The sequence below is a fragment of the Colias croceus genome, chromosome 11 (genome assembly GCF_905220415.1).
Source record: "Colias croceus chromosome 11, ilColCroc2.1".
NCBI classification, from domain to species: Eukaryota; Metazoa; Arthropoda; class Insecta; order Lepidoptera; family Pieridae; genus Colias; species Colias croceus.
In genome coordinates this window covers 1,143,173-1,155,474 of record NC_059547.1, presented here as the reverse complement: position 1 = coordinate 1,155,474, position 12,302 = coordinate 1,143,173, and the positions used below count along the sequence as shown (strand labels likewise).

Below are 12,302 nucleotides of genomic sequence, written 5' to 3'. Positions count from 1 at the left end.
CTAGGGGACATGGGACTTCATTTTATTTAAGTCCATGTAGGATTTTATTTTGGTCCAGTCTGAAGAAATTAAGACAGACCTTTCTGTTATGTCAAATGTTTTTGTAAAACATATTAATATTTTTTTTTGTCAGCTTATTTTATTCGTCGCAATATGTTTATCTAGCAGAAACTGATTCAGCAATACGCATTCTTACATAGTCCTTATATTTTTTTATCAATAACGCTTTTCACGCAACATGCTACATAATTATATCCATACTTGTCCATACTAACATTATAAATGCGAAAGTAACTCTGTCTGTCTGTTACTCAATCACGCCTAAACTACTGAACCAATTTTCATGAAATTTGGTATGGAGATATTTTGATACCCAAGAAAGGACATAGGCTACTTTTTATCCCGGGAAAATGACGCAATCCCGGAAATCCCACGGGTACGGGAACTATGTAGGTTTTTCTTTGACTGCACGGGCGAAGCCGCGGGCGGAAACCTATTAACAAATATTTTGCCAATTACCAAGCAAGTAAAGATTACTTACCAAGCACTTTCCTTACCCATCTACTTTCTTTCATTTAAGGGTTCCCTTAGAAATATGATACTGTACTGGACACTCATGTTTTTTATCAGTAGATGCACAATAGTCTTGCCTTTTTTATAAAAAAAAGATTTAACAATGGTTTCCAGTTTTATTCCTTTTTCACAAAATACAGATAATAAATATTTATTATAATACATTATGCTCAAAGCTAATTGAGAAATTAATTCATGAGGCAAGAGGGATTTAAATTATATCCACATTATGGCGCCTCTCTTGAAGAACTCGTTAATTAAAATACGTTTAAAATATAAAATATATTTCATTAATAAAAGATAAACGAACGAAGTTATAATTATTTTTGTGACCATTGGGTAAAACACGAATATTAATAATTTTAGAATTAATCATTGAAACCAATTTAGAATTGTTCCAAGGCTATTTTAATTAAGCTATTATCTTCAAACCCTTCATACTAAAATACACATGTTTTTTTCATCTGACAAAACTCTATCTGTTAATTCTAAAATTATTAAAACATCACAACACAACATGCTAAACAAGTTCAATATTCTAAACTACTCAGCGTTAAATCATTAATTAACAAAAAATCAGCACTATGACTTACATAAGCATTACCATATACAATACCTATGACTATATACCTATGACAATACCTAACACTATGACTTACATAAGCATTACCATATACATGTATCAAAATTATTATTTCTCGACATGTATCATATTGGAACAACTTCACACAGAATATTTCTTCCTAATAAAGCAGTACACACACGTCTTCAAATACATCTTCTTCACAGATCATATTGCGAGAGAGTGTTCAGAGACTGCCGGCTGCAGACTTGCTACGTGCAGTCCGCGGCCTACCCTGGGGTATACCCGAGGAATCTGCACTGCAGGTGGGTCTAATTAAATTGGAGAATTTCATCATCTTTGTTATCTATGGGTCGGATTATTGAACATGGTATGGGCTACTTACTTATGGAATGTGGTCCAGATGTATGTAGTCGAGTCATCGCATGTCCTTCCTAATATTTTGTTAGTAATATTTTTGAAAGGAAGTTTAGTATCATTGAACAGACAACAGAGTAGAAGCTCTAATATCTATAAAAGTAAATTAAAGTTTCACATAAATACAATTAAATTGCTACCTGCACTACAAAATTAAGCTCGTCACGAAACTGCAAAAATGTTCATACTCGGCTCTTAAAACAATTCCATCTGGAATCTTATCAACTTTAATTACATCATATTTTATTCGTCTACTAAAATTAATTCTTCCTCCCAGGTACCACCTTAACACCAGGCTCCCATACATAAAGCTGTACATAGAAAACGAAGAATTTAATATAGACGGTCAGCGCTGCGAGAACATTATGACCTGTCCCATGAGGCCTATCACATCAGGTGAGATTTGCTAATTGACGTACCTAATCTAGGGAATCATATTTCATTTGTACTCTTGAATCTCGAGTGAATGCTTCGTTATTATTATCCCTCTGGATGAATTGGAGACTTGATATCTATGATACAAATCCTGGATTGGGAAAATTGGATTAAACGATCAAGCCATCTAGACAAGATTTTTAGGCTTCATTACTACCTAATCCTATTTGTTGTACTGTTATATCCAACTGATGAGATAGACACACGTAATTATAATAATCAAAAAATGTGTGCGTGTACTAGTGTACACACGTAAGAAGTGAAACTTCTTGATGACCTTATTTTTCAAAAAATAATTTACTATATGCAACTTTACAGAAATACGTCGAATCGCGCGTGGTAGGGATAAAAAAAAGATGGCGCGTAACGGAAAAATGTCACGCGTAACGAAAAAACGTTACACTAAATTTTTTTCCAACCCCGATAAAGAAGTTTCACTTCAATAATAATATCTTCTTCATTTCGATGTATTAAATTTGAAAAATATTAAGTATTAATATATTTATGGTTGAGCCTTAAAATTATCTGAAAGAATCATTTCTCTGTAACGACACCTACAGGAGTAAGACGATTTAAAAATAAACTATAAAATTCGAGTCGGTCGCGACGACGAAACGCGACGGTCAATGAATACGAAAGCGTTATTATGCGGTTTATGAATCGAATTGAATATAAATTTTATTTATTTTATCACAAGTTACACTTTCTTTTATATATTTCGTAATTTCATATACAGCCTCACTCTTGCCAATACACACCAGTAGATAAATTATCCCCATTAATTAGTATGTCGCAAGAACCATAGCTTCCAAGACTCAAAGCTCTAAGTCTTCATAATCGGCTTATATCCAGAACTTACGAGCAATATGGTTTGCTCTGCCATATTATATGGTAAGCCGTTTGATCATTCCTATCGTACCTTCTAACTATGTATAATTGTTTCTAGTGAATATTATGGTATTTACAAGATCATTGATACCTAGATCTAGTTATACCTTGTCCTAAGGCCCCTTAATAAAAACACTGAAACTGTTTTTATTAAGGGGCCTTAGGATTAGGGCCTTAGCCTTTAGAAATTGAAATCAAAAGAGCTGTTGTAATGATATACTTCTTTATTAAAATATGATAATAATTATGTTATATTAGTTTGACTCTGAACAAGATAAAATTCACATATTATTATTATTGGTCATTGTAAAATTTTTTCAAGCCAGTCAACAGTCGCGTCTTGGCAACTTTATACAAGAATATGTTTTGGTGGATTACTTAAACAAAATATGTTATATTAGCTTCATAGCTTCATTCTTAAGAAGATAAAATGCAAGTGTTATTCGTGTTATTGGCAATTTCACCAGTAAAGTCAATATACTGTAATTTTATTAGAAAAGACCCTCAGTAAAGAGCCCGTTAAGCCATTTTTGGTATTTGATATTATTTCGATGGAATGGCAAGGGGTCCCAGCTATTTTATAATTCGATTCTTATAGTAACTAATACATTTTTTGGCAGGGACATTGATGAGTATAGATTTTTTATAATATTAATAAAAAATATTTTCTGACGTAACCATTCCTTCATTCCCAATAAAAAGCATTTACATTCACTCAGTAAAAATTTATCGGGAACATAAAAAGTATCGGTCAGAACCTTCAAAGTTGTAAATATAAAGCTATACAGAAAAATGATGGCTAATAAGCGGCTCGCTGTGTCAGAAAAGTTTTGACAGCGGGGAGCGTGGAAGTTTCCAGAATCGCTAAGAATCCGTGTCCATTATGGGATATTCGTTATTTATTATAGCGATAAATTACCGCACCTCGCGATAGAAAAATTATTGGATACTTCGGAGGCCTATTGGCGATATTGGCCCAGTTGTCTATCCCATTTGTTATGGCATAACTGTGCTGCAAATACTTTATGATCTCGATATTACGGTATAAAGGAACGCAGATTGAAAAATACGCGGCATTTTAAATATAATTTTAGATATTGGGATCAGATCAGAGTATGTTGTGTTGCGTATTTTATTTTATTTATTTTTTTGACTGCTTATCCAACGTTTTTAAGGTATGCAAAGGTCTATTAGTATTTCAGAAAATATAGAGAACTAACTTCTTTTATTCATTTGTGCAATTTAAATTCTTTAATGATTGTGATTTAAAGTCTTCTTTTAAACAGAATATTATTAAAATTTCAGTACACTGATTGACAATAATACTAAAATAGTAGATACTAAATAAGTTAATTAGTAACTTTATTTAGTATCTACTCTATTATGTCGAGAATTAATAACATTATTATCAACGGCATTAAGAACCAGTTAATGAACCGAAAGAATACTTCATTATTAAGACAATGAAAGGTTATTTGTCCATTATAACGTTTTATGAGAAAAATGCCGAAAAATTGTGTCAAACCGTACCATATTACTATATTTTGAAAGTTTATTTTTTACGTAACGTCGCCTAGTCGTTGCATTTTATTGCGTCGTTCGGTGGCGTGTCGCGGAAATGCTGTTACTGTAAATATTTCTGCGAACAATAGCGCTAAAATATTTGTCACAGATGAAAAATTAAATGGAAACTACTTTTATATAACTAGACATTTGATTGACTGTCGTAATCCCATGTCTGAATTAAATTTAGCGTATGCTTTGTTTGCTGATCGATTTTCATGACGAATAAGTATCAGTAATTCATCATTATCATCATTACCATTATAAATTTGTGCGGCTTGTATACTTTTTCGTTTGTTGTCAATAAATGTTTCATTCATTCATTCATTCATTCATTCAAATTTTTGTATTCTTTATAAATTTATAAAGCATTTGAATGCCATTAAACCAAAAATATCAATTTCATCATTACCATTATCATCATCATCATCATCGCAGTCATCACCATTATTAAACACTGTATTAAACATAGATAAAAAATCAACGACTAAGTCTCGAGGCTTGTTATTTTACCACTATTTGCCTTGCAAAATGGCACTAATATATTCAAATGAAACCACTCTAACAAAATTCCTTCGTGTTTTAATACGAAGGTCACTGATTAGTATAATTAATGAGCTAGCTAAGTGCAATTCTGAAATCGCTTCGTAAATCTTGCCAACTATCAATTTTTCAATATGACGACTCATTGGCACTTTCATGAGAGCCACTACTAAAAATAAAATTGAGCATTACTTTTTCCCAAGAAGCTTATATCTAATACACTGGAGATTTCGGTATGAACATTGACGTGTAACAAGAAAATATTGCCCAGTTCATGTTTTTTATCACTTTCACACCTAACTTGGTATTGCCACTGTTAATACGAAGTTTTCCCAAGGCTACTATGTATGCTGTAATCACTGTAATATTCTGTGCAAAAGGTTAGTTTTTGTACATGAGTTTGTTGATAAATTGCCAACAACGTCATTTCGAAGCATTGTTGGATGAGACAATTATTATTTATGCTAAATAAACTAAGTATCTGAACCAATTATTAAAAAGCGATACTCCCTGAGTGACTACCCATCACCATAATAAAATTGTAGCAACTCTCACTTTGTCAATATGGCATGTGTGTCAAAAAAATTGCGTCGCTTCGAATATTTAAGTTAATATTGTTGCTTATTTAATGAATATGTTCCGAATATAAAGAATGCATTGTATTGTGCAAAATTGCAGAAGTGTTTGGACACCAAATTCTGGCATAGAATTTCACAGGCAAGTGTATATTTACGTTATTTACAATATTCCTCAATACTCCTGCATTTACCTGTTTAGAATCATTTCAATGGCAAAAATTGTCTAATTTAGCATCATTTTAGTAAGCAGTCATGTTAAATTTGTTATTTCCCTAATACTTTATCATTTTTCAACAAGTTTTCAATAAACAGATTTAACAAGTAAGGTAACCATGATGACGAGTTTTTATGGATAGCGAAGAGAATATATTGTAATAACCTTAGATTACAAAATAAAAGACAGATGGAGCGTTGCCGAACTAAACCGAATAATTTATCGTCATTTTCAATAAAGCTATGTGTGCTGTCATTTCGCCGCTGCACTGTACGTACACGGTGCTTCTGTGTGCGTGTAATGTTGCCAGATATTGAAAAATTTCCCAAATTTTTCCCCGACTACGGAAAAAAGAGGGTTATGTTTTTCGAGTTTATGGATGTTTGTATAATATTTCTTTGACACGCCCTGCAGTATAAACCGTTGGACCGATTTTGAGTTGTGAGGTTTCATTGCAATGATCTGAATTATTATGTTAGTGGCGGTAGTGACGTAGGCTATATACATAAATGAGAAGTCAAGTTTTAATTTTTATTTAAATTCTTTTATTACATAAAGTACCTGCCTACTAAAGTTATATATGGAAAAAATTGTAAATGTATTCAATTTTTTATTAAATAAATTACATAAAAAAAGTTTCAATATTAACTATAATAATTATATTATTTTTTATTTTTCATAATATATGAATACGAATAGCGGTAGTTTTTAGTCGAGAATACGGGACATTTTATTTTCATCATATCCATCATGGAGTTCACATAAATTAAATCGCTAGCGAAAACGACTATGACGTTTTTAAGCTTTATAAAAGTAACAAAATAATGTATTATGCTTATTAAAATAATCTAATAATTATCATGAACCTTTAGTGCACTATACAAATAATCACATTCACGATCGAAAAATCCAACAGCATTACCCTGAAGATCTTTTAACCATTTTACCGTTTTACCAATAAAAATGGCAAATTCATTTTCAAAATACTGGCAACATACGTTGAAGTTTTGTATTCCTTCATATCTGTAAAATTATTATTCGTATTAAAGAAATAAATCAGCCAAATAATCTACAGAAAACCTGTGAAACGATGTTTTATCTTTTTTTTGTTTTCGGGAACAAATTTTACAGCGTTTTATTATCACAAGACGGCATTTTTTTACCAAAATTACAAACCCTCTTTGACGTATTGCATGACACTTTATGCGCTATAGCACTGGTGCAGCGACGTATTTGTTTTTGATTTCGTATTTTCTTTGACAAGGGCGACGGGCGGTTGTCATGCTCCATCTGTACTTTATTTTGTAATCTAAGGTAATAACAATATTATGATGAAAATTTAGAACACCATTTTAAAGATTGTTACTAGTAATGAAACAACACATGACATCGGTATTGCACTCACATGTAGTTATAAGATTGTTCGTTTTTACATTGAAATTTATACTTTTTTAACTTACCTCATATTTTTTTGTTTTACGTATTTCAGCTTTCCAAAAAGTAAAATAAAAAGAAATATATCGCACGCTGAGAACGAAAGTGACCTAATTCAAAATTTTGCAAAAATGAGTTATACTCATAAAATGACTCAAAATAAGGTATTCTATCATTTAATAAATCAAAAACTATCCTATGTCACCTAGAAAGAGAAAAACACGTATGTTGCGTCTCTTTATAATTTGCGTATTTTATACGTCCCTCCGCTAAAATAGTGACCGTTTTAGTATTATGTCGGCACAGTGATTACATTTCTTAGTTTTAAAGTGATTCAATCCTGATTGCGGCGTTTTTTTACCGAAAGGTAAGTAAATATTTTGTCAATGTTCTAATCTTAAAAAGACCGTTTTTCGTATTAGGTCACCTTCTTACTAAAATGCAGTTTTTGAATTGTGACTTAAATCATAATAGGTCATTTTTGTATTATCAACTATTCTAAAGGTAACGACATATTTCATGTTATGCCTGTACTTTATTAAATGCTTTCTTTGTGTAAGTGTATTATGTATAATTAGGCCGTTTTAATAATATTTTGATAAGCTAATTTTATGGTGTATTAAAGTTTATGTCGTTGTTTCAATAATAATTTGTTTAAATATTTATGTTTAGGTCATTATATGAAGAGATTAAAGATGATTTTATATTACAAATGGTTCAAGAAAATGAAAAAGAAAACGAAAAATTCATACCCAAAAAGTTATCATGAAATACAAGAGTTTCCTCGCTGAGTGATCATCATCATCTGAGGCTCTACAGCTGCTAGTGGGCCTTGGCCTGGTCCAGTATTTTCTTCCAGATCTCTCGGTCCTTTGTCTCCAGCTTTTCACACCAATCGTTCGATCCCATCCAACCATCGGAGTTTCGGCCCATCTGGTTTTCCATAGAGAAGACGCAGAGGTGCCTTGTTGTCGTCCATACGTGCCTCGTGTCCGGCCCAGCGTAAACGGCTTAGTTTTATGGTCTTTATGACATTCGGCTCCTCGTACATTTCATAAAGCTCATGGTTATACCGCGTTCTCCAATGTCTATTTTCCAGCACAGCACCGAAAATCCGTCTAAGGATTTTTCGCTCGAACACCAGCAGGCAATCCTCATTTTTTTGCTCAGGACCCAACTTTCGGACCCGTATGTTCTTAGTAGGGTCTTTTATAGCAGTACCTTTATGTTTCGGGATAGCAGTTTCGAACGAAAATATCTTAGAAGGCCGAAGCAGCCATAATTCGTTTACATATTTCTGCAGATATTTCGTTCTGGTTTGTTATTAATTATGCCAGGTACACAGTCACGTACAGCCACGAATGCCTTGTCGCCGATGACAATATTCCTACCAAGTTTCGTAAGTAGCTTTCAGGTATTCTGTTTTGGCAGTGTTGACTTGTAGACCGGGCTTTTGGGCAGTTCGTTCTATAGCAAGATATGCGTTAACAGCAGTAGAGGATCACTGCTGGTAGCGTCCTCGCGATCCAGGTCTATGTCATCCGCGTATCCCAGTATTTGTATCTATTCGAAAAATAGTGCCCGATGTCTCAATTTCTGGAATCTCGGATGCATTTTTCTAAGGCTATGTTAATCAGAAGGCTGGAGAGCGCATCACCCTGCCTAAGGCCTTCCATTGCCCTAAAAGGTTCCAAGATACTGAATGGATCCGAACGACGCTTTGTTATTTTTTTTTTACATCATTGCTGTAAGTAACACCAATTGTGGTGGAATGCCGATCTCAGTCAACGCTTGGTACAGGAAATTTCGGTGAACATTGTTGTATGCAGCCTTGAAATCCACGAAAATAATATGACATGATTGAACACAAGTGTTTTTTTCAAGAATCTGTCGCAAGGCGAAAATCTGATCAGTAGTCGACCGGTTAGGGCCCCAAGCGCACTGGTAGTCGCCTAGTTTGTCTTCTGTGTATGGAGATATTCTATTGAAAAGGACATAAGCGAAGATTTTATATGCCGTGTTTAAAAGAGATAAACCGTGATAATTCTGCAATCAAATATGTCACCTTTCTTGTGCAGTACACGCCGCTGTATATACCCTATATTACAGCGGTGTTCCTCTCATCGGGCGTATTAGATTATATTACAAAAATTTAACTTTAATTTTTCTTATGTCACTGTGGCAACCCTGTACTTAGTCTGTGGTTCTTGTACCTATGCAATGTGTAAAGCAATGTCCTTTTAGAAAGAATAAAGAAAATTGTGCTAAATAATCGTTGTTATCATTAAAACCCATAACTTAACAGGGCGTCGTTTCAGACTTCCACACCTGGACTATCAGCTCGTAAAATTTCTCCTTAAAGCAAGTTTCAGCATATTTTAACAATTCCACAGAGATGTTATCAGTTCCTGGTGGCTTATGATTTTTGAGTTTCCTAATGGCCAATTTAACTTGGTCTATTTGTAGGCAGAGAGATATCTGGGATGTTAGTATAATTTTGTATGGAAGATGATGTTTCAGCAGTTTCTGTGCTATTTAGCAGTTCTTGGAAGTACTAATTCCATCTTTTAATAATATCGTTCTTACTACATATTTAGTAGCTCGCCATCTTTACTTTTACAAGCTGAGGTTCTAGGTTTGAAATCTTTCCTACCTCTATTAGTTTGGATAGAGCTAAGTTTCTCGAGTCCTTCCTTGAGTAACTTTTTGCAATCTCTTCAAGCTGGTTGACATCAAAACATTTCTTCTTCTTTCTCTTATGTAGTTTTTTTTTTCCTTCGTCGCGCTTTATGCTCTCTCTCGTCTGCAAGTGTAGGCCTGCTGTAACGATAGGTATGCTTCATTCTTTTCGTTAGTAACCTTTTGGCATTCGTCGTAAAACCACTTGTTGCTGCATCGTATCTCATTACCTAGATCTTCACTCGCAGCTGTTAGAAGAATTTGACTCAGTACTTCAATTAAATTAAACAAAAAAACAAAAAAACTAAACTAATAATACCAATATTAGAGTTTTTTGCCCCATACGTATTAAGTAAATAGTAAAAATAAGTCTTGAAACAAACAATAAATATAATTTCTTAGTTAACATTTTGGTTTCATTAGACTACTTCTCATTAATATTTTAATACTAAGTTGACATAATTCAGGTTACGTCCAAATGCATGCATAGTAAAAAAATACTAAAGTGACTCATTCCCAAACTAGTCAAAGACGATTTACAAGTTTTCAGTACTAAAGTGACGCAATATCTAATGGTAATTTTTAAAAAAAGATAAAAAATATTTAAATTTAATTTTATTTATTTTTTATGGGTTGTATGTTTGGACAATATCCTCTAAAATGATATCAGACTTTAATATCCTATATAACTTTGCATGCGAACAAATTATGACATGATTTGTAAATAGTTCTGTAAATTACGAACACTTTTTTGATGATTCCCAAAAAACAAGAATTTCGTTTTAGGTCACTTTCATTCTCAGCGTGCGATATGTGCCCATCAAGGTAACTGAGGATTACGACCCAGAAAAAAATACCTTTTGAAAAAATATAAACTTTGTAAAGTTAGCTGAAATTTGTGCAAGGCTGCTATAAACAGTTTTTCTTTGATGATTCTGGCTTGAAATTGACCCGTCGAAGCAACGCGTTTAAAAAGAAGATCTGAGTAGCTAACAATTTGGTAAACAGCATCTGATGCAAAACACAACTTTCCTCTATTTACAAAGGATGTTAATGCTATATATCGGTTCATATCCAAGCTTTGTAGCCAAAAGTTATTTATAACTATCATTCTATACCAATTAAAATTGTATGTACCTACCTATAAAGTATGACCATAATATTATAATATAAATACTGTTAAAAATATATGTCGTTATTATTTATAGACCATGATTTTTAGTTTTTTCTATTTTGAAAAATCCTGAATTTACAAACCAGCGTGGTCACTCGACAGAAAGAGACAAATAACATGACTGACGTCATTGAATGTCATAGTTTCTTGTTTCAAGTTAATGGTCATAGTGCAATCTCCAGTGTATTAGAGTATATAAGCTTCTTGCTTTTTCCTAATGTTGCTGTTAATGTCAACATTATAATATTTTTTGATAGAAAAAAATTACACCGAGTATCTTATCGACAATGTTAATTTTTTAGATAGGGAATTAGATGGTCAAATGATAAATAATATACAATTTTAACTTAAACATTTATTTGTACAACTAGACTTCCTTTAGAAGTTCTTTTGAAACGTCAGAGTACATAAAACTTAACTGGGACCAGTAATAATATACAGGTGATACTAAACAGACATCAACATCATTTATGTAAATTACTATCATATTTTAATCTTCTTTTAGCCTTTTATCATAACATAACAAGAATTACTACTCACTAGATATTATATTAACAATCAATACCCCCAGGTTCAGAGAACTGTCCATACGACTACATCCGTATCTACGACGGGAAGGACGAGTCATCCGCCGTGATCGGAACTTTCTGCGGGATGGGCAAATTTCCATACTCCATCATCGGCACTTCGCAGGACTTGTTTGTCGAGTTCGTCAGTTCGCCCGCAGGTATCTGCATAACTTTCTGTAACGTCTCTGTTCTAAACGGCCTTTAGGAATTGATTTATGTTCAATGTTAGATAAGGTTTACTTTGATGCATGTGGGGTACTAAAAACAGAAATTTTAGTAGTTTTTCTAGTCTCATCTTTATTTTCTTTATTTTAGTAGTTTTTCTAATCTTTTTAAAAACTTTTCTGTACTTATTTAAAAATATTAGAAAAGCTTGGGTTCTTGCTTTTTAAAATAAAATAAAAATAAAAATCATTTATTGATCAATTTGTGGGTTAGGTACAAACATGTAACATTTGGACCCCAAACTAGGACAGCCTGTATTTTGGGGTCCACCTTCCTTAATGACACAATAATAACAAAACTATAGCATAATATTAACTTAAATAATGATTTAGGTAATTTAGCTATTTTTTATACAAAACTATACAAAATAAAATTTAAATTATACATTTTAACTCAAGTTGTAGATATACTCATATGTTGTGCGTGT

General features: G+C 32.7%; 1 protein-coding gene across 1 annotated transcript in view; it reads left to right on the top strand.

Moving 5' to 3' along the window:
* LOC123695274 overlaps nt 1-12,302 on the top strand; it is a 102,738-nt gene that overhangs the window by 77,291 nt on the left and 13,145 nt on the right. Inside the window, exons 6-8 of the mRNA XM_045641052.1 lie at nt 1,363-1,461; nt 1,851-1,969; nt 11,653-11,808. Coding sequence (XP_045497008.1) covers nt 1,363-1,461; nt 1,851-1,969; nt 11,653-11,808 — 374 coding nt within the window. The remainder of the gene's footprint in view (nt 1-1,362; nt 1,462-1,850; nt 1,970-11,652; nt 11,809-12,302) is intronic.